Here is a 24794-nt window from a genome sequence, read left to right on the forward strand (position 1 = left end):
GGTCATTTCTCATACTTGCAGCAAAACTGACAAAGCATAGCTCATATTTATCTTTGTTCACTTCAACAGCTTAATTCTAATCATTCTCGAAATCATTTTAGTTAGAAAAATACTTTTTTTTTTAAATTATTATGCATGTTACACTTGTAAGCCGATTCTCGATGGATGAAGTTTTTTCATTATTTTTTCCTCATTTTCAATATAAAGAAACATATTGTTTAACAGCAAGAATTCTACACAAAATATCAATAGTTAATACAATATTTTTGTTCCATAAACTTGACTGGTAATGTTTGGATAAAAGCTAGTTGATAACATGGAGTTGCTTGTGTTGTCATCTCAGACCCTATCGAAAAAGGAAGTCGATATTGGACATCAGCTAAAATTGCTTACAACGTTTGCCACACATATAAAGACACACAACAAAATTTGAAATCAAATCCATCCATTTGGAACCAAGATTTTAGTGACAAAATTCTTTTTTACTAAATACAGTGAAATTTTGCGAAGTCCTACAAAACAGAAAGTGCATTTCGGCCACAACCAAAAATTGCTTACTAAGTTTGCCTAATCTATACATAGCTATACACCAATTCTTCAATAAATTCATCCAGAGCTGAAGTAATTGCGACGAAATTCGGAGGGACGGACAAGGCGATTCAAATACACTCATTCGTTGAATAGATTATAATATAGGTGAAATACCATTATTTCGGAAACCAGTTATCTGCACATACAAGAAAATAATTCGTAATGACACGAAGAAGTCACATCCCAGACGGCATGCCACCATTGAGCCAACGTTGGCTGATGGCTGGATCGTTGGTTTTTAGTTAGCGTTGGCAAGACAACGTTGGCCCAATGTAGTAGTCCGTAGTTATGGAAATGTTACTTCTTGATTTATTTTTAACTAAAATGGTTTTTACTTGACAACCAAATGATTATACACGACATTTTGAAATTTCAAATACTTTCATATCATAAAAAGGTTCTACGTTGGCCCTACGTTGGCTCTACTATATTTGAAGAACCATTTCATTTTATGATTCTCTTTAAAAACTTGTTTTAGAAGCGAAATCTGCGTGAGAGTATTGTTAAATTTTGATTCAAAACCATGATTACATTATTTGCATTATTCTACATTTGTCCAACCCAGAGCCAACAGTGAACCAACACTGAACCAACATTGAACCAACGTCGAAACGACTTTGGTAACAAACATGTTAAAAAAGACTTAATATTATTCTTGATGCAAAGATGTATGTCTGTCTCAAGAAAGTAAAACTAGAAAGCAAATCAGGATGTATGAAAGCAAATATTGTGTTGCATTTAAACTGCGATACTAAGTTGGGCCAACGTTGGCCTAACGTTGAAAAACCAAAATATATATATTTATTGATATAATTTTACTTCTTTCAAAAAGTATTGTTGACTTTTTTCTTGAGTTCTGTTAACTGCATGTTTAATTTACATGCAACAAGTATTCGAATTTAATATTTAGAACTTAATAAAACAAAATAATTATTATGAATAACCAAATTTAATTTATGATAACAATAGTGTATATGATTATCTCCCCCTTATGCAGCTTTGTAACTGAGACACAATACACCTTTTCAAAACAAAAGTTGTCTCTCATTTTAAACAAATGTATACATATTTTCTATGTAAATTCATCCTAAACACAAAACATTGACAGGTATTATCATATGTCTATTCAATGCAAAAAAAAAATGCAAATTTACGATAATTAGTATACCAATGCTAACAGTATCTGCTAATTTTATAATATATTTTCTTGTTTTAATTTTGTAAACAACAATCACCTTGTCATTAGTATATTCTTACGGTAAAGAATTTATATGATAAACTGAGGAGAAATGGGAGCACACTCTGTGGAAGTGCACAGCATCAGCACTCTGCAGCATGACCAGGAAATACAAAATAAAATTATGTTCTAATATCGTAAGGAATACAATCGTCTGACCATATGATTGGGTTAACGTTAAGCTAATGTTGGGGATTCGTTGGGTCAGTGTTGCCATTACGTTGGGCCAACGTTGGCTCTCTTTGCACTTACAACGTTGGGCCAACATTAGCTTTTCTACGTTGGCCCAACGTAAATGACTCCGTTGAACCAACGTTGACCCAACGTAGGAATGCTGTCTAGGATTAATGCACCCTATCATTTTCTTATTTAAGTAGTGGTATACAAACTTGGTGTCATCTGAAATCTGGATGAATCAGCAGTAATATAAAAACTTCATTTTCTTTATTCAGTGGAGGGTAAAAAATTCTGAACAAAGACTCTAGGCCCCTTGATATGGCAAATTTCAAAACGAAAGTAGTGATTTCTGCACCTGTCTACATTCACTTGACCGTTGTTTTTTAGAAGGCACATAAGGTATGTTGGTATTTTTATGAGAGTTAAGGTAAAGGGTGACCACCATAATGAAACCCCTCCAGTACCATCTGGACTGATGTAAAAAAAAAAATTTAGCCTTCAACATAGAAATAAATGGATACCAGAAATAGTGGTAGGACACTTATAGAGAACATAGCATTATTCATAAAAAGTTTCTCGGGGTGAAGACTGATACGACCGATCGCAGATGATGAACCCTGAACAGTCAAGGCAAGTATGGCACATCATTCACTCTTGATACAGCCTTGAATTAGGATTAAATCATGTCATTAAGGGGACACCAGGGAAATGTTTGGTCCCTTTTGGACCTCAAATGGTAAATGATGAACATTAATTAGCGAATGAACAGACATACATATATATTGATGGTAACAAAACAGTATCATAATACAAAATATGAAATAAAATCCCTCTTGGGTGAGACACATAGTACTTAAATTATAAACAGGTCGACTATATACAAGTTTATAGTATTAAATCCTACTAAAATAGTAAGCAGCGATATTCTCATGCATGTTCTATCGTTTATTATTTATTTTGTAAAGGTTATCAATCCAAATTAAAATTAAACTTCAAGGTAGAACACATACTGAATTATAGGTATTGTTTTGCTACACTAAATAAACACAGAATTGGCATAGGAGCATTTAAAGTAGAAACATACGTGATATTTCCCTTTTACTTAAGGGAAAAAATGAATAGAAAAAATCAACACATGAATATAGCAATATAGATGATGTAATAATTGTTTAGTTGAAAGCGCCCATAAAGACCTCATTGCACTTGATTATGTTCTGCCATGCATCAAATTCAAGATACAAGTGTTAGAGAAGAAGCATGAAAAATTAGATAAAATCTTACTATCATCTGTGTCTTGTGGTGGGGTCTTACTGGGTTGATGGGGTATCAAACCTTTTGGAGGCCCAATTTTCTTCGGATCTATAAATTTGTTCTGGTTTTCTGTCATGTATAAAGAAAGTCTATTAGTAAAATATAGTACCTACAGACGAAAAATATTGTTAATTAGTGGAAAATGCTATTTTTATTGTAAAATGTGTCAACTGTGCTGCCTATGATGCCAAACCGTTTCTACAGTGTTCGAGGAAAGAAGAAACAAGACCATGCATGGTATACACAACACAAGGATTCGTTATAAACAGCATCGAAGGTTAAATACAGGTTTTACATAAAAAGCCAATAAACAACTGAGGACAACTAAATTAAGCTTTGCAAGAAGCCGAAGCAGCCTTTAAGCTTCACGCCTTTAAGTGATTCGATGATTTAATAAATAGATGTCTGTAAACATAAATTTTATTATGAAAGTTTGCTTGAATCGGTAATTATATTCATGTATGACATTTCAGTAAAAAAAGTAATGTGTTACGAGTGTTTACATATACAAGTACAGACGCACTTTTCAATTTCGAGGATATTAATTTCGGCATTTATTTGTCATAAAAGTGTGATTTCTTGTTTAACTCGATCCTTTTAGAAAATGTAGAAAAATCAATATTAATGCATACCTTCCTTCGGTGGTTCCTTGGGCTTGGGTCTGGCGTTATCTTCTGATTTCAAGGAATGAAATATGTGATACACTATTATCAGAGAGGTTTATACAATACTGTTCGTTCTTGTCACAATGATATTGCACTTGCCCGGTCTGCCGTTCATGTTAGTGGGTTAGAATTAGTGAAAGTGAGAAGTAGAAACTTGGGGTCTTACATTCATCTTTCTCACACACTATTCTCAATTCTAAACATACACACATTTTCCTTCACACTATAACGTACGATATACCACTCATTCATCATCCTTTCGCCGCCAGGTGGTTCACACATGTTCACACATCCAAGTCTCCAGTTCTCCAGAAGGATAGTGGTACTATGCAAAATGGATGGAGAGGCAAAGTTACAAAATAAATGCAATTCAAAAGAAGTTAAAAAGCGAGATCAATTTGCATTGAAGAAGGAAATTCATATGTTCTATATTGTTTTAGAATTCAAACAGCAGGGAATCGTATCTTAAAAAATGCAGGTAATTTCTGGTAAGCAGAATAAAGCTGTAGACAGCAAACCAAGCAAGAACAATAAATACAGTGGCAAACTGTTGTTCAAAATCTTGAACTAGCCACTCTATACATTTACAAAAATTCCAAGAAGTGTCTACATATTGTTGAACACACATGCACAAATTGATACATTCATTCTAGAGGACCGCAGAACAACAGCTTGTAGATAGATGAAGTGGAAATATATACAATGTAGTTGGACCACAAAAAAGAACTAAATCTACTACTAGCATGAGAATCGACTCTTACGTTCATTAATTTGTTGACAAAAAACTGTGAGGTCAAAGAGATTACGTTTTTTTTTGTCAATTTGTATCTTATTTATTTTTTAATCATTTGTTAAAAGTAGCAGTCCGCCACCTAAGAACCATGCGAAATATCTTTATTACATTTAAGGTTGTTCTGAACATAATAATTGAAAATTTGAGAGATAAAAAGATATTATATAAAGAAATAAAATACAAATATAGGGTAATAAAAAACAGAAAGTGAGGCCCTCGTTTCCACCTTACGGTCTTAATCAAGGGCAACAAGAACTACAGAGAAACAACTGTTGACTCAGTCTATACAGTAAAAGTGATTTCTATATTGAATGTTTGAAAGTTGTATAGCATGTGCTAGCAAAAAATCAGAGTTATCTCCCTCTAAAAGAATCACTGATTTTTCCAAACATTAAATATTAATACTCAGAAGCAATATAAAACATACATACAAATTAATGTTTGAACGTTCGCCCATGCATGATTCTTAGGAGTCCTTTGTATGATTCTTTGCTACTTAAGAAATGACGAATTTACATTTGGACTAGCATTGACAACGTTGATATTTCTCCTAATGGCATTCTAAATATGTTTCGATAATAAACCATAAACGGACTAAAGCGAGTTCTTCTTTCATAATCATTATATCAGAGTTACATAATTGGGTTTGTAATATCTTTCAATGACTTATTAAATGACCCTGGAGAGCCCGATTCGCCCAAATAATCAAAAAGTCTTTTTAATCATGTAAAGGCAGCAACTCAATTAGATAACCGCTATTCAAATTATTTTGTCATTAACTGACAGTTTCTTTTTATCTATAGGGTTTTTGTCATTTTTTGCGATAACTCCAACAAGAAGTCGTTAAACAGCTTCGACCAAATGACGACTTTTTGGAGCTGTTCAAGCAGATGAAAGAAAGTCAATTTTTTCTCAAGAGTCTCTTAACGTTTTTTTTAAAAAAATATATGTAAAAATTCGTGACCTTACCCTGTGATCCAAAATAGCAATTGCGACAACGTTTCCGCTTGAAATATATAATCGACCAAAATATTTAGTAGATACCCCAAACAATTTGCTGATAATCCAATGAGCGATTAAGAGAGAAGAAAAGTGAACGACAGACGACGACGGACGCAAAGTGAGGACAATAAATCACACGGTCTTCCGGTTCTCATGAGCTTAAAAGCAATGGCATGCATTGTTTTCGATGTAATAACGGTGGATTATTGAGCTAATGCAGTAATTGAAATAAAGTAATGGTGCTTTACTAATGTTGTTTAACTACATTATAGCTTTTGAAAAGTAAACATAATGAAAAGATAATCTCACATGTAACACATTCTTATCATGTGTTTATATTTCTCAGTTAAAAATTATCAATTATTGAAAATTGTCATTTCAGTCCAGTGAACGGTGCACAGCATCTTGCGTTTAATGCTTAGTATCTGATAATTGATTGGGCCTTAAGGAACTTATGTTATTTTTGCAAAGCAATGCCAGATTTTATACATATCCGTAGCTTCTTCACGAAATAAAACGGTCGTTGAATTTGCAATGCCCTGATGTTAAGAGAAATTTGCAGTACAAAACCATTATTTCTAAATAGGGAAAACCGATTCATTTTTTCATTTTGAAAAACGAAATAAACTGTAAATAGAATGATAACAACTTATTCAAGATAAGAAAAACAAAACGTGCAGAACCCCTTTTTGAATATCATGAATTAAAGCTTCAAGAAACTTATTCTTTTCCGAACAGTTTTGTATTTCCTTGGTGCCAGTAAGCTATTGTATATATAAAGGTACTATTTTTACAATTGTCTGAATGCCTACTGAATTTTGTGGATTAAAAAGAAGCAAGCCTTTATGAACGTAGAATCACTAACAAATATAGCAAACAAGCAGGGAATAAAACACTGGAAGTTCTTCACAAGTTTCAATCGAAGAAGGTAATTCTAGTGAATTTTTGACTATCAGGGTTTGTAGGCAATAAATCGAAGTACCACCAGTGTTTTCCAATGGATAAAGCGTCTAAAGAAAAGTCAGAAATAAGACTTATAAAACAAATATAAGTAGGTATTAAACAAATAGACAAAACTCTCAAGGTTTAAATATTTCGAATCTAAATGTTTGTCATAATTTATCAAAATTGATAGAAATTGATAATGAACTTACTGGTGTCTTGCTTTGGTCGTTCTCCATTGCCTAAAGTAAAGATAAAGCAAGGTCAAAATTCAACAACATGCTTTAATATTCAATAACCCTCGGCGTGTGAACGTTAATCAAGAGACATCAAACTATGTATCACAATTTTTCACCCATTAAAGTGGTAATTCATATTAGTATAGTGAACACAGCAATATATTTTATATAAAAAGACGTATTTATTCATATGCTCATTTCCCCAACATGACATTTGACAAAGAAGAGACTAATGTGCTTATAAAAGACCTCAATAAATAATAAAAGAGAATAAGATTGTGTATTTTTCTTTCTGTCATACTGTAATGATAACGAAACAATAATGTCTGAATGTCTACCATTGGTTGAATAAATGGAAGTAGGTTACTTTAGAAGCCAGCTTCAATTCATTATTTAGGTATTGTTTGTCATTCCAAATAACTATTTACAGAGGTACAAACATGATTGACGACTAAATGGTTATATGACCAGAAATTATACTCACCACTTGTATAAACTCCAAGGCATGATGTCCATTCTCTTGGTTCTATTCTTTTGTTTTGATCAAAGTCACAATATGAAATAAATGTTTTTGCACATGCCCTTGGCTTGATAACCTTTTTTACCATTCGCTTTAAAGCACGAACCTCTTTTCGTCGAAGCTTATTGTCCTTGTTTTTATCTAACTGAGAAAACTTCCACTCTGCAACTCGTTTGTCGTGAGTGCCAGCTGAATTTCTAGATAGACTTAAATCTAAAATGTAACGTAAGTTAAATTATCAGTAAAAAGCAAGTAACTAGATTATAAGTCAAAACCATATCCAAAAATCATAAAAATGGAAACCATATACCTTCTATGATTTTGCATCATTATTTGTCAAGAAATGAGTATGAAAATGAAATGACAACTGAAATGATAAATTAGCTCATGTGCGATTAGTGTAGTTACTTTACTGCAAGGGACAGAATTGTTCACTCTCTTTTCGAAGGTTGGAAGCATTAAGCAATAAGATTCTTCGCATGGCACAGTTTGATAGGAATGCAGAGGTCACAAATTTAATATGTATAGACACAGCGTTCAGGCAAATTATTTGCGATAAGTCATTAACCATATATAACCCGATATCCTTAATTTAAATACAGTAGAAACAATCATAATAAAGAGATTCGCAGACGCAGCATGATACGACCACATCATGTCAAACTATGTTCACTTGGGGTAAGTGTAGACACAATATTAGTTTTTGACACACTTAAACATTGGGAGAGATTTACAGTTCATTATTGACACAGCTGGTTTGGACAATATAGCACAAAATTAGAAATTTAATACAACATTTTCGAAATCGGACCAAATATTTAAAAAGTTGCTTTTGGGGGTTGTGGCACCTCTGGCGCCTTATACCGTAAGAGATATTTTAATTTTGATGGCAAAATATAGGCAGAATTTTCGTACGAAAAAAAATCGGAATGCATCAGGGAGCACAAGCCGAGTTGCATTCACGAAACTGTAAATAGCAAAAAATCTCTGTCTTCCATCAATACAGGTACAAACCATTTCCTTCACATCACAAGAGAGCTATGGTTTGTATTGCCTTTTCATAATATGCTATTTCACAAGCAAAGAATCTAAGCCTTCTATCAATACAGGTTGAACCTTTTACTGAGATCAAGTAGTCCCGGATATGATTATTTTAGTACCTTTTATTCCTGTAACGTATCTTGAAATTAGACAGGAGGAAACCTAATTTTCTTGAAAAAAAAATACAGTTCTTTGTGACAGTAACCTTGGACATGAATTAAATTAACCCCAAATTAATAGGGTTCTCATTTACCTGGTATGTACCAATATCCATAAGTTCCATTTTAATCCAAACATTTTGAGTTAACGTCCAGAAACTTAATTTTACACAAACGTTTTTTGACAACTGTGACCTTGACTGAAAGAAAACGAAGTACCCCCAAAATCAATAGTGTTTTCATTTATCTGGTATGTAACAATATCCCAGAGTCCCGTTTCAATCAGATCGTCTAGAATCTTATTTTTTTTATGCAAAAATGTAATTTTGGCATACTTGACCTTGACCAAACTTTTCCCAAATCAATAGTTTCTCACCATTCTGGCATACAACAATATCCTTACTTTTTAACTTTTAGAATTATCGTCCGGAAACCTTATTAAAAATAAGTTTTTAGATGACTGCGACCTAGACCTTGTACAAAATTTTCCCAATATCGATAGGTTTGCACTTACGTAACAAAATCCCAAAGTTTGGTTTGAATCAAATGTAAACTGTTTTAGCAATCGTCCGGAAACCTCAATTATACGGAACTACGGAATTATACGGAAGTTTAAGTTTTTTGTCCGCTGTGACCGTAACCATAAACGAAATTTTCCTAAAATCAATAGTGATCTCACTTATCAGGTATGTAACAATATTCCAAAGTTTGGTTTGAATCAGATGTTAACTTAGTTTTCTTCAGGAAACGTCAATTATATGAAAAAGTTTAATTCTTATGGTCGCTGGGACCTTGTCCTTGTTCAAATTTCTTCAAAGTCAATATGGATTTCATTTACCTGGTATGTAACAATATTTCAAAGTTTGGTTGGAATGAGATGCAAACTTTTTGAGTTATCGTCTTGAAACAAATGTTTGACGCATTCACGTCCGCCCGCATTCGCCAAACCAAAAGCAGTGTACAACTTCATTGCTAAATGTTCAAATTGCATAAAAATTCTTAAAAAATCGATTTTTTTTTTGTGGTGTGGCCCCTTTGACCCGTAATAACTCGAAAACCATAAGAAATATTTGAAATTTCATTGAAAAAAAGTCAGGCAGAAATCCAATAAAATTAAATCAGACTGAAAATTAGAAAGCTGATATCTTTAGGGTGGTCCAATTGTATCCCTTGACTCTAAAACGGATAAATACAAGTCTACCCTATAAAACGTTTAAAACTGAACTTCATAGGAAATACATTTGCATCTGTGGTCCTTTTCACAAAAAATCGTAAGTGTAAAATTAGTTGTAAGTAATGACGTCACAATACTTTGATTTACTGTGACGTCATAACTTACGACTAATTTTACACTTACGATTTTTTGTGAAAAGGACCACTGAATCATAAAAATCAATCAACAATAAACTCTTCCTATCAATTAAAAAAATTCGGATAAGTTTTACTTAAGTTGTCGCCAACGACGACGACAGGGTGATACCATTATACGACCAAAACATATTTTTCGGTCGTATAAAACACCAGAAATTGTTGAAACTACAACTGTTCGTTGAGTATCAAACGCTCCATTTTCGGTCCCTGACTCATAAAATGTTCTAGTCATAACCCCATAATCAATCCTAGTCTTCCCCAAGTTGTATGGAACATAGTTGAAACAATTTGAAAGAAATTCATTAACTTACAGTCAAGTTATTTTCCGGACATCATGACAATGCTCGTTTCTGGTCCCTTTTTATATACCAGGTGACTGCTGCACCGGTAGGGTTAGCGTCCACTGCTTTTCTAGAAACACAAGTCGAGTTGCTCATAAAAAGTCATGTCCAAGCAAGGTAGACGAAAGATGAAGGGAAAACTATGACAAGTTGAACAAATCAGTTTTCATAGTGCAGATGGATACAACGTAACGATCCACGAGTTCATGATGACGACCATAAAACTTCTGTAGTGATGATTTCAATCTTGTAGCAGCATAACCCTGTTCCGTAGTGTATGAATATTGAACCAGAATACGACTAAAAAGTTATTTGCCTTTAATGTTTTGGTTTATAACCTTTATCGTCTTAGAAAAATGAATCTTAAAGACTGTTATTTGAATTGTCCTAATTTTGTATAGATCACGGGACTGAGCATCATACCTTGACCTACACTTAGAGATCGATGGTAAAGGAAAAATATTGACCAAACTACATATATGTGATAAACGCGATGACTTTTGATTCCGTATTGTCAACTTTCCATTAATCTTTTGCAACATCCCTTCAGCATCTATGTATGGAGTTTCTGTATCAAAACCCATACGTTATGCTAGAACTTGCCATAACAACGCAAACTTTTTGTACCGCGCTAGATTTCTAACAATTAGGCTTCTGGAACAGGGTTATGTAGCTACAAGTTTAAGGTCATCACCAATAAAAGTTTATGGTCGTCATCATGAACTCTTATCAAGTTATTGTGCGGACACCAAACACCTATGAATGACAACAACCCAACGGCTCCTGTCGCCATACCATTATACAACACATTTTTGCGGTAGTTAGTGGTTAAAAACATTAATGCAACAGATTCTACCAAAGTCTTGAATGCGTTCTTCCAATGAAAATTGTAGAAAACTTACGCTCATGTGCACATCTAATCATTCGCTGAAAAAGGGGGGTGAACATTTAATTTGAACAATTTACTTTCTTTTTTATCTGCATAAATGTATGGTTTTCTTCAATGAAAACAACACAAAACAAAAGAACAAAAACAAAAACAAATAAAAAACATGAATGTTTATCGTTAAGCTTTGTCGTCATGGTGATATGTCAGTTACAGCCCTTATCACCTATAATGCAGGTTATGAGGTTCGGGACATTGTAGATATTTCATTAAATACTCATTTCTTTTATGATCAAGATCCTGTGTCTGTATTGTAAGTGTACTTACCTCCAGAACTCCTTGCTCTCTCATATTCTTTTATAAAGGTTTGTAAAAGGTTTTTATTGAATTCATTTCTGTCAGATCTTCTACACCCTGAAACAGATAAAAAAAAGTGTAAATAATCTACACACAAATCTCTACTGTCCAGCTCATGTGTTCTGTGTGGTATGTAGCATAGATCACGAGGTATGCTTTTTTTGTTGTACAATTATGCAGTATACAAATCACACAGATGGATTTTTCGCCAAACGTAGCATATACATAACGATTATAAAACACGGGTGGAAATGATAAAATACTGCTAATATTTAAAATACTTCTTTCGTCGATACGATATCATACTTCTTTATAATAGATTTGAGTACTAGTAAAATCGATCAGTAGAAGAAAGGAATTTTAGCAACTGAGGAGCAATTAATTACGTTCTTGTAGAATGATTTATACTACATGTATGTTGCATTATTGGAATGTTTAACCTCACAAAAAAAGACAAAACAATAACAAAGCAAGTAAGAGACAAATATTGAAGTAGATAATATTGTATTCAAGTTCTCGCGTTCTTCATAGAGGGTGATCTACAATGCACATGTATGCATACAGTATAAGTATAAGTTTGTGTGACATTTTTTATCAGGTAGCCTTCTACTAATAACTGACCGGCACAAAATACGAAATAACTCATTACACTTCGATTACAAGTTAATTGGTGCTATTCGTGTACCTCTTTTCCTTAATCTTCCTTTGTTTCTAAAAGACTTTTTATGTCTGGATTTCCCTGAAGAAGAAAAAACAAAACAAGATAGAAAAATGTTGTCATTCAAAGGACCCCGAATCGCTCATCTGATAAAACAGAAACCATGTGGTCATATAGAACAAACAAGAGGCTTCTAGGAGCCTGAATCGCTCACCTTGTTAACTTTTGTCTATCAAGGGCAATACATTTAACATGGAGTTGTCCAACAATTTTGACTCAAGAAGACTGGTAGGACTTATCATAAGGATCATTTCAGAAATTAAAAGTTTCTTTCTATCTATTATAGTTTTCAAGATATTCAGTGTTCTTGCTAGGATTTGAAAAGAGAGGGGAGCGGGGAAGGCGACCACTTTAACGCGTAGCATGTTTTTCAACCAAAAAAGGGACATTGATCTTAGTTTTTTTTTTTGATTTATGTTTGCATTAAAATAATAAATATCTTCCTTCATTTTGTTTTCTTTTCTTGTATATTTGTATTCTTATTGCATACCTGCCAACTTCTGAAAATGAAGGTGGGACAATGGACAGTGTCGTGTCATATTTTGCGAACTGAATAAGTTTGGCTGCATTAATATATGCATGACACCCTTATTGTATTAAAAGACCTTTCTCAGTTAATCAAGTGCTTAGTGAAAACAAATACAAGTTAAGAAAAAAACTAAAGACATAAATGAATTACAGAAGTTCAAGTTTCCCTCCTAATACACAATTGCTTATAAGCAGAAAGATGTGTAGATGATTAACATTGTTTTTTTTAGATAAGCAGGTTTCAGAAATGAATAAGGGCTAGGAGTTTTTTTACGTTGATGACACATTATGAGGTGAAATGTTACATGAAATGTAACAAATATTCATTATTGCTCCAATCAAATTTCAAAATCCAATTTAAGAGGAATATTATTTCCTATAACTATTGCAACCACAAATTTTGGAAATGTCTTGTACTGTTGAAGATATAGAAAATTTAAAATGTTAAAATTATAAGGGGGTAACTGATATTTTTAATAAACAAACATGTGCAACATGCAATTGCTTACACTCGAGGTTCTACAAAACTTAGACCTGTTAACTTGAAAATTGTGCATTAGAAATTATTTATTAACCTATGATCGGCTGTCCATAAAACGGTGATATTTCCAATCGGGATACATTTTCTACATGTCAGTCATCATCGGATAACCATGGTCAGCTGATTGATCACCTATATTTACCTGAGGGTAAATTACGACAGGATGTAGTTAATGAAGGTGACACTTCTTTATTGGGTTATCTATTAACAACAGTGTAATATTAAAGGGACATTCAGATAATTATAAATGGGCACTATGAGGTACTCAACAGGGGCAGAGGGGCGCGGACGTGATAGCGGCTCAGCGCCCCTCGATTTTGCCCTAGCTGATATTGATATTGTCTGAAAACTGTGAAAAACGCCATTTTTCACCTTTCAATGGCAATAACTTCTACAAGGAATCGCCTGACTACTTTGATCCCTAAACTTTTGAAGGCCTTATAATAAGGATTATTTTAGCAAATGAAAGAGTTTGGCTAAACCTAACTGTTTTGGAGATGTATGCGAAAAACTACTATCTGACCCCTATGTTCTATTTTTAGCAACGGTGCCCATGTTTTTCAACAGATCAAAAATCTCCACGTCAGTTCTATGCAAGATACACCAAGGAACATTCATAACAAGTTTGGTTCCAATTGGTCAAGTAGTGTCAGAGGAGAAGATTTTTGTAAGAAATACATCAAAAATAGCAAAAACAAAACGTCAAAAAGGGCAATAACTCCAACAAGGCTTAGGTCTCACTAACCACTTCGGGGTCAAATGGACAATCCCCCCCCCCTCTATGTAGTTCCAAAAACACACTGAACCTAGACCTTTGCGTTGTAAGTGCATTATTTGTGTGTATTCTGATTAAAAGTAGTCAAAATATAGCTGAGAATGTGTACTTTAAAATCATATTTGTAATTTACTATAAAAGTGTATGAATATTGTTTACAGGTATGAGTAAATTGCCTCCATACCGTCAGTTAGCAGAAAAGGTAAAAATGTGGATTTTCAGTATTATTTATTCAAGTAAATTTTGTGAAGAATTTCTACAATCATCGTACCATTAGCAAAATGATTTTGGAAGCCTTATTTTCCAAGCTTCGCAATGGTATGCAACTTTAAGATGTCATTTGTCCTGGGAATTCACAGTGAAACTCTGAAAATTGATTTTTAACATGTAAAATCCCTACACCAGTTCTATGCAGAATACCAAAAGGAAAATTCATACCAGAGGAGAAGAGTTTTGAAAAAAAAATTGTTAACCACGACGACAGACGCCAAGTGATGGCAATAGCTCACTTGGCCTTCGGCTAGGTGAGTTAAAAATGTAAACAAATCCCTACTTACAACGTTCCTGACAAGATTTTCCAACTTTGGTTAAGTATTAATTTAGAAAAGAAATATGCCCAAAATGTGCTTCCCCCAAACGATTTTAATTGCATCTTTGAGTAGTTGCAGTCATTTAAAGAGCCAATTAACCTACACAAAAAGTACACTATTTGTAGATTGCATTAAGGGCAACAACTCTATCAAGAGTTTCAACACATTGGTATCAGCGGCTGAAGAGGAATTGATCCTTAAAATTGGCTTATTCAGAAGCTTAGATTGCCCTTGTTTGCCATCTTGTTAAATAATCAACATGAACAATATTAAATTAGATGTTGAAGTCCTAATTTCAGTTACGATTGTTAGGTATTAGCAGAGATATAGGCCAAAATGTGTATCATAATAGGGTTTTAATGCAGCGGCCACCTTAAAAGCCACCTGAGCCACACAAAAAGTAGTAAGTTTGTTGAGAGTACTTCCTTTCATTTCCCCTGTCATGGGTTTTTAAGTAGTTTAGCAAAATTTGAAAACTCTACGGACGATTGACGACAGAGGACAGACAACAGACACTGAGTGCTGGCATAAGCTCACTTAGACATTCGGACAAGGTGAGCTAAAATGAATAATATTTAACTATATTGTAGGTGAAAACCTAGCATTAAACGAACAAATTAAAACAAAATTAAAAGTTTAAATTCTTATTTTTCTGACTTTATATACTTTATCGTTCGAACCAAAAAAAAATACATGGGTATAATTTTTACATTTCCAAAAAAATCTGTTTGTCCCATTTAGACGTCAAATTTAGGAGCAACAGTTCAATACATTCACAAATAAACAAAACAAAACCAATACAAATCACAAAACAAATATCATAGTGAGTTAACAGAACGAGCTAACGAAGTGAAATAAATATCATAGTGAATTAACAGAACGAACGAAGTAAAATAAATATCAGTGAATTATCAGAAACAGTAATCAAGGGAACCAAGGTTATAGCGGTAATCAAAAGAATGTAATCCAGGGACAAAGACCAGATATGGAAAACAGACATACTCAACAAAGAACATAAAGTAACTAAAATCATACATACAAAGTAACAAAAGCAAATGAGCAACTCGGACTCCACTAAAACCTGGGAGCATGGACCAGGTGCACTGGTAGGGTAAGCGTCCTCTGCTTTTCTAGAAACACCCGCCGAGTTGCCCATAAAAAGTCAAGTCCTGGGTAGACAAACGAGGAAAGGAAAACTATGGCCCGTTGAATAAATCAGTTTTCATGGTGCAAATGGATACACCATAACGATCAACGAGTTCATGATGACGACCATAAAACTTCTGTAGTGATGATTTCAATCTTGTAGCAACATGATCCTGTTCCAGAAGCCTATTTGTTAAAATTCTAGCGCGATACAAAAAATCTGCGTAGTTTCGGCAAGCTCTGGCATAACGTATGAGTTGTGATATGAACACTCCATACGCAGGTGCGGATGTTGCCACAGATGAAAGGAAAGTTGACGATTCTGAATAAAAAGTAATCACGTTTGTCGTAAAGTTTGGTCAATAGTTTTCCTTTACCATCGATTTCTAAGTGTAGGTCAAGATATGAGGCTGACTTCACAGTGTCTGTAGTATCCTTTATCTCAAGTTCTTTCGGGTAGATGCGATGTATCAAATCCCCGAAATTAGGATTGTTTCAGGATAATACGACATCTATATAGCGGAAACTGAGATTGAAGGAGAACGAGCTAACGAAGTAAAATAAATATCAGTGAATTATCAGAACGAGCTAACGAAGTGAAATAAATATCATAATGAATTAACAGAACGAGCTAACGAAGTGAAATAAATATCATAGTGAATCATCAGAACGAGCTAATGAAGTGAAACATTAGGTATCTTGGAGGATAAAGAATCAGTACGGAATTGATGAAATCCATCTGGATATAATATAAGCCCGATACAGCTCTGAATTCGGAATGTGATTATTTGACAATGCGTTATTTCAAAGTTTGCCATTAGGCACTTCCCCAAATTAGACCGATATCTTAAATTCAAATACAGTGAAAAAATTAAACACATCAAAGATCACTTAGAGTTCATTTTTGTTACACCACAAAGGATAAAACATTGATATTTGATCATAACAAAGAACACCTATGATTTATTTTATGTTGAATGTGTGCTGTTATAAAAGAATGTCGACAAAAACATGACCTAAATGTGAACACTGACCGAACTAGATTAAGGTAACAAAAATTACCATAAAACATACGTCATTATCTTGAAACCGCAAGAATTTGATATTGACATACTCCATTAAGGTTCAAATGCAGATAGTAAGGTCCACTTAATAGTAGATATTTCTAATATACTATATTTAATTTTATGTAATTTACGCCAATAATTCAAACACAATAAGCAACTTTTACTGCGAACAAAATATGCTGATTAATATGATCCAATTAAAAATAGTTGATTTCTAACCTCTTAACAGTACCTGTTTATTTCTATGCATTTACCCGAATAAACCAGTCGTTCAGTGTCGATATATTCGAGTTGCCTACTTATTTTTAGACGCATAGACGCATAATAATCATTCGATGATTAGCTCAAAATAAAGATCCTGTGAGATTATAAATTATCATCAATCATAGAACTGAATTATAAAGAGGAATGCTGAGTACCAATTGACAGAGCTGTCTTCAAATATTTCATGCAGGCCATGGCGGATAAATGGGAGGTGGTTACGATCAAGAAACTTGTATAAAGGAAGGTGGTTCAGGCTTTTATTTGCAGCTCATATTTTGGCCATTTTTTATAAGGAGAAGCACAACCCACGGAAACTTCCTGACGTATCATCCACTGTATCGTGTATTTTTATGGTTACCGCCTCGTGACATCGGAAGTCTGGAGAAGACAAATAAAAATGAAAACTTTGCATTGACGAAGGAATAGAAATTTCGATAATGCATTTCACGGAAATGGTGTCATTTTTTGGTCTGGTGTTATTGTTTTTTGCAAATAATCATTCCATATGCCTATAAGACATTATCGTTTACGGGTATATTAATGTACGTGTCATTGGAACTATGAGCCCTGAAACTAAGCGCTTTCACATTATACATAGGTGTCCATGGAATAACTTATAGCACTTAAGCTATAAAGCTTATCAAATGAGAAATGTAGCAAAATGAGAGGATCGTGTATCTAGGAATATGATTTATTTCAATGATTGTGTCCTAGGTTTGAATTATTTATCAGACAGTTTCAACATGGAGGTCGATAAATTGAATTTCGACCTGAGAACTAGTAGTTTGAAGTTCAATTTTGCACTATATGTCGGAGAGTTCGGGTCCTTCCATCCAGGTCTTCAATGTAAACCGATATCGAACCTGAATATTACGCAAACTGGCGCACTGCTACAATGCATCATGAATTTTGTGTGTTTTTTATGTCCTTCGTAACCGGAACGGTGAATTTAAAAATAGATACAAAGAGTTCGATATTAACCATTTATAAAAATAAATTTGTATTGAGATACGTTTGAATTCGATCTCCGTTAAAATGGCATTTTATTCGATTTTTGTTTACAAAATAAAAACAATATATGTTGTGAAGTGGCTCAAATTTTACGTAAATAAAAATAATGAATTAGTGAACAATAGCTACGTTTAAAAGATAAAAGGAACTAAAACTTAAACTAGGAACTTTCGTTGTTTTTCGCCTGAACATATTTTCAAAAGGACAGTTACTTTCATGCCCTAAAAGAAGCCCTCAATTTGGTTGTATCTCAACCCAGAACTTCACGCTTCTATATGCTTCCCAAGATACATAAAATTGGGAACCTTAAGAGACCGATTACCTCAGCCTGTAGCTGTCCTACTGACTACATTTCCAGTTTTCTTCGCGACATTTTCATGCCCATCTTGGAGAATCTACCCACATATATCAAGGACACTACTCATGCCCTCAATATTCTTGATTATTTTGAGCCTGAGAGTTCAGATTTCAAACTTTTCACTATGAATGTGAGAGCCCTGTATACAAGCATCCAAAATAATGATGCTATGATTGCTTTGATGCATTTTCTTGACAGAAGACCCAACCCTTATGTCAAAACTGACATCGTCTTAAGACTTTCCGAACTTGTCCTCAACCTCAAGACATTTAATTTGGATGGCAACCACTATAGCCAGTTAGGTGGGGTGGCAGTACGAACTAAAATGGGACCCAGTTTTGCTTGTCTATTTGTTGGCTGCCTAGAGAAAAAAATGTTCTCTGAGTACATGCGCACCGTACCAGATCTTTACAAACGATACATAGACGATGTCTTTGCGGGTGTTCTCAGATGAAGAACGTGGTTTTATGTCTGTCATTAATTTTGTTTCTTCTTACCATCCAGCATTCAGATATACCTTCAACATCATCAAAGAGAGCCTTTCGCTCCTTGACATCAATTGTAAAATTCAAGATGGAAAATTTTCAACCTCAGTTTTATTTACAAACCCACTGATGCACATTGTTACTTAAACTATCAGTCCTGTCATGCTCAGTCATACAAAAATGTCATTCCAAAGTCACAATTTCTGAGACGACGCCGTATTTGCAGCGAAGACTAAGATTTCAGGGCCCAATGTAATACGATGAAATCCTTTTTTTTGTCAAGAGAGGCTATCCAAACAAAGCTCTGGATCAAGCGATCACGTCAGTTCCCAATTTAAGAGATTTGAGTCTATGAAAAACACAAGTGACCGTATTCCTTTGGTCCTGAACCCCGTGCAAACAAGGTTATTTCGTAATTTTTAATGAGAATTCTTAAATAACTTCCCAGGACATTTCTTGCTCAAGTTATTATTGGGCATTAGGAAAATGCCGATTAACCAAAATCCCTGAACGGTCGAAATTTATATTGTTTTGCAGTCTATCTAAGATAGCACAAGATCCATGGCGATGAAATGTGTCAAAGCGAAAATAATGTAGTTAATTATGCCTGAATTATATGTGATGTCCGTAGTCCGTCTGTCTGGAGGATTGTACTAAGTATAGATTGAATAGAAAAAATATTCGTTTTGTTCTTTATTTGTTAAATATTTCTTAGTTTTCTTTTTCTGTCTCCCTTTTTTATAATTTTTTTTATTATACTGCCATTTCTTACTTCAAATAACGATCTTGTCTTCTTTTGTAAAATGATCGTTCATATTTTTGAAAATTTCATTTTGGAACTTCCTTCCCCAAGGGGTTCCCTGATCTGACAAATATTATAATCGAGTAGTGGACTTTTTAAACATAAGTCATGAATACTAGGATAATATACCCACTGATGTTTCAATCCTATGTTTGATGTTGTCAATCTTTCCGAGAATTGAATTATTACATACAAAATAACGAGTCTTGAAATCGAGATAGAAATTATCTTAGTGAGTCCGATAAATGAAGATTATATTCCTAGTAAATTTAAAATGTGAATGTAAAAAGACAAAGACGATGAGGTTAAATTTATACGTTTATGTCCGATTGTCACATTTGTGCTAATTGTCGAAAGTTTGCAACAGTTACAGGTTAACTTGAAAATATGTCAAATTAAGGCATTAAAATAAATAAACAGATTTTGTGTTCTGTATAATAACCATCATATATAGATACATGAAATGGAAAAGCAACATATTTTCCATCAAAAGAACATTGTTTTTTTTTCACAAAAAAAGATTATATTATACAACTTTCGGAAACAGAGTACTATTCCGGAAGGACTTGGTGGAATGATTCCTGGCATGTATATGAACATGGGAGAATATATGTACCTAAGTTGATCCACAGGTCACATGTACGTTTTAACGACGTGAAAATAAAATTGACAATTATTTATTTCAAATACAAAGTATGAAATACATACGTAAATGGAGCACTTCACATAAATGAAAAATGATGCAAACAAAGCGTTACATTCAACATAAAATGACCGCAAGTGATATGACGCATTTTAATTAATAATCTGTTTTGTAACATACAAATGTCCATTAATATCGTTAAAGCTGGATGATATTATGTTTGTACTTGAGTTGCTTAGTATGCAATAAATAACGTGCTTTAAAACAACGAATTGGGGCAGTTTTAAATGTCACAGCTGTAGCAGTTCAGAAAAAAGTAAAGTTTAATACACTGAAAGTTATTTAAACACTGATGATGTAACTATATACTATGCATTTCAGCCAGTAAGGAATTAGTGGGCAAAAGTTTAGAAGATGAAATGTTTTACCTTTACATGAGGGTTTTTTCCCTTGAAGTGACGTCCCAGTGATAGGTCGTCCCTCTTTCGTTACACACCAACAGTAATTTGTAGCAGCATGACACTGCACTTCCACATAAGAACCATCCTTTTTACACTCTGGAACAAAGATGCCAGCCGTCGGACGTCTCGCTATCTTTTGAGCCTCAGATCGCTCCTGTTGACATTTCGTGCTATTTTTAGAACCTTAAAAAGCAAATAACACAAACTAATAAATTATACAACAAGAAGAAACCTCAATAGAAGAAATGTTCCGAAGAATGACGCTTGACACGGGCATATAAATGGTTATCCTTTAGAGACTAAGAAAACATGGGCAGCACCATGTCTCTGAATAATTACAAAACTTTGGTTTCTGAAGCAGTATAACATTTACCATCTAGAAAGTATCATCTGTGTTTACACGTTTAGATGCAGTGCAGCAGTCTTTATAAAAATTAGATAGCATGTCAACATCCACTTATTTCACTTTTAATTCAGAAACAATTGCAAAACAGTTCGGTATACGATTGTGAGATAAAAATTATAAAGATTGTGCGTGAAATTGGCACTTTGTGAGAGTTACCCATCTTGGTTTCGTTTGATTTTGTTCAATTTAGTTAAGAGATAAATGTATAGTTTCTAAAAAAAAGATACAGATCTGAATACGGAATTGGCTGTCGTTACGTGAACACATAGCATAATATTAAAAAATTGTTTGTTTGATGTGTAACCACCATGAATAACCACCATAGGCTCTGAATTTATATGGACTAATCACTGAAGAACCGTTCTCTGTGAAAAAATAAAGACAAATGTCTAATAATGCTTATTTTAATGTATCCTGGCATGTAATACTTGGTAAACAATAATAACATCAATTTTTGCAACCCAGCTACCATAGTTATTTACAAACTCACTTCAATGCTATAAAATGGATTCCATGTGATTTTCAGCTGTTATATTTCCAAGGAATAATTGATGAATTCATATGATAATTTTGTTTAACATTTACACCTACATTTATCTTCACGTACAATTATTTGTTCAAAGATGTAGTACTGTTATAGAAATGTGTAGACTAGAATGTTTTTAACAATGGTCAATTTGGCACAAAAAATGCAATTTTGATGTGCACCTACAAAACATTGCACCCATAGATTAGTGTTTTGTTTTTCTACCAACTATCCATTTATATTTTAATAGATATTTAATAAGTATTCAAGACTTGTCAATTCAGTCACACAGCTTAAACAAGTATTTAACTGTTTCGACTCAAGAAGGATTTTAATGCTCACTGCAGTGGTGTAATATGCAAATCGTTTTTTCACTTGTAGTTTTTCAAGTTGTCAGTATTGTTTTAAATGTATAAAACATAAGCTGAACAACTACGAAGGGCAATAGCTCTTGAATGAGTAAGTGATACATGAAGATATATTTTTTATTCTAAACATTTTTCCTGATATTTTGGATCTGAATTTGAGTAAACTAGAAGAGTTTGGCATATAACTGTTCATTTGCAATGCATTTAATTGAAAATATAACATATAGTTTCAAACTACAATACATATGGCTTACTGTCCAATTAGATACTGAAGGTAACCAATCGATTTATTTGGACAATTTCTTGTTTGTTTAATAATTCTGTAAAAAAAAGGATAAATATCGTAAGTAACTGGAAGTGCAACATCAATTTGGTAAACAAAAGCAAAATGTCATCAATAAAGCAGATGTCACAATAGTAGATACACTATTATCTCTATATGACTTAATTTGCTACCTGCTCATATTTATAATGCAGTGTCTGATTTAAATGAACGCAACATATACCTCACAGAAAAAAAATCCAAACAAACTTTTGTATCAGGGGTACCGATTTTACAAACTTCTAAAAACATTAACTATAAGATTTTTTTTCACTGTTACAAAAGTTTGATACAAAAACATAACAGCACTTGCAGATTCTGAATTAAAAATGCTGTTTAAAAAGCGCATTCTTTTAGACAAAATCCGATGGATTTATCAGATGTCGTTAATAGATGTATTGGTAAAGGATACGATTTTCACATCATTGACCATTCTTTAAGCCTTGTTTTCACCCCTAATCGCACCCCAACGTAAAAACTAAGTCATTTTTAAGTATTTTTAATATAAATAATTGTTAGCGAGTTCTTGCACTCGTAATTTCATATGATTTGCATAATTATATATTTATACTCCATGTAATACTGCAGGTCTGTGCCGTATTTACCGCCCCAACGTCATAGTTCTAGCTTCACACGAGATAAAAATGTACCTCTTAAATATTATACACGTGTGTTCTACGTGTGTATCTTGCTTGTATGAGAATGGGAAGTTTACATGAAATGATCGGCTAGCATTGAACATTACCCAGTTTCCTATTCAGGCACAGGGGCTCAGTACAAAACTACATAGGTCATACACACAAGCACGGCCTCGATATCTATGAATATCCATTGCCAGTTGTTTAATCAGGTTCTTAATCTGGTTTTTTGGTCAAAATCATAAGAGACCCAAAGATCGCTACAACGTACCTCTTTTAAAAAATATACACGTTTAAATGTGTGTGTTTTTTCTTTGCTTGTAGGAGAACGGGAAGTTTTCATTAAGCAGTAATCAAGGGAACCAAGGTTATAGCGGTAATCAAAAGAATGTAATCCAGGGACAAAGACCAGACTTTGAAAACAGACATACACAACAAAGAACATGAAGTAACTAAAATCATACATACAAAGTAACAAAAGCAAATGAGCAACTCGGACTCCACTAAAAATGGGAGCATGGACCAGGTGCACCAGTAGATTAAAAGATGAAATGATCGGTTAGCATTGAATTTATGTCATATTACCCAGTATCCGATTCAAACACATGGGCTCGTTACAATTTACTATATAAAGGTCATATATATTATCAGGATCCCGATATCTATATATAGCCATTGCCAGTTGTTTAATCTGGTTCCGGGTAATTGAAAACATTCGGATCATCAAAGTTACGAAAGAGTATGCAATCATATCAAGGGAACCAAGATTTAGCGGAAGTCACCCGATTTTAGAGCATATAGCATTCGTGCCATTTCGGATGTTGAAAGTAAGCCAAAACAGTGACGACGAATTTTTGACGACTTTGAAAACTTCAGTCTTTGATTTAGTATTGCACTATATCAAATCTTACCTATTTAGAACGTAACGTTAAAACCACTGGAATTGTAATACTCGATTTTTTCTATTGCTTGTAATTTTGATGGGATTGTCATTCTATAATATGTTCGGAACTAGGTTTCAGTAATTGCGAGGGCTCTTTAATTGGATATTTCATTTTGTCTATACGTTGCATGTTGAAGTATTCAATGAAGAAGAATTGGAGATACAGTTATTAATGAGTGAATTTAATGGTATGTTTATTTGCTGTTTCAGTTCATTTTTGACTTTACATTAAAGCAGGATAATTAAGGCCTTATAAAACTGGTTTAACCCCAATGCAAACATGCGCCCGTCCACAGTCAACAGATAGATGTTGGTCATTAATGTGTTTACGTGTCATTATTTAACTTTATAGTTTATTTTGAAGAAGTGCCATTGTTCTGTTACCATGGATTTTATTATTTTTGTTGATGCGGCCTTTCATAGCTTACTTATAGATGTGTTAACACTTACTGAAGACCTTTTGGTGATGTCTTTAAGTATTTTCTATTTTCATAAAGGGTATATATAATGCGTTTTACCATATCTGTTGCTTTTTCTATTCTACATATACCCTATCACCTTACTTGGGACT

General features: G+C 33.6%; 1 protein-coding gene across 12 annotated transcripts in view; it reads right to left on the reverse strand.

Moving 5' to 3' along the window:
- LOC148623379 (SPARC-related modular calcium-binding protein 1-like) overlaps nt 1–24794 on the reverse strand; it is a 69220-nt gene that overhangs the window by 13612 nt on the left and 30814 nt on the right. For 5 of the 12 annotated variants that reach the window (XM_088565216.1, XM_088565217.1, XM_088565215.1 and 2 more), the window contains 7 exons: nt 20988–21203; nt 12317–12370; nt 11602–11688; nt 7442–7690; nt 6931–6960; nt 3949–4020; nt 3287–3385 (listed from right to left, as the gene is read on the reverse strand). In XM_088565216.1, the coding sequence (XP_088421342.1) occupies nt 3287–3385; nt 3949–4020; nt 6931–6960; nt 7442–7690; nt 11602–11688; nt 12317–12370; nt 20988–21203 (807 nt within the window). The remainder of the gene's footprint in view (nt 1–3286; nt 3386–3948; nt 4021–6930; nt 6961–7441; nt 7691–11601; nt 11689–12316; nt 12371–20987; nt 21204–24794) is intronic. The other 7 variants (XM_088565219.1, XM_088565226.1, XM_088565227.1 and 4 more) reach the window with 4 other exon arrangements.

Source organism: Perna viridis, chromosome 2 (genome assembly GCF_037379345.1).
Source record: "Perna viridis isolate PV_CMFRI_1.1 ecotype Kerala chromosome 2, ASM3737934v1, whole genome shotgun sequence".
NCBI lineage: Eukaryota > Metazoa > Mollusca > Bivalvia > Mytilida > Mytilidae > Perna > Perna viridis.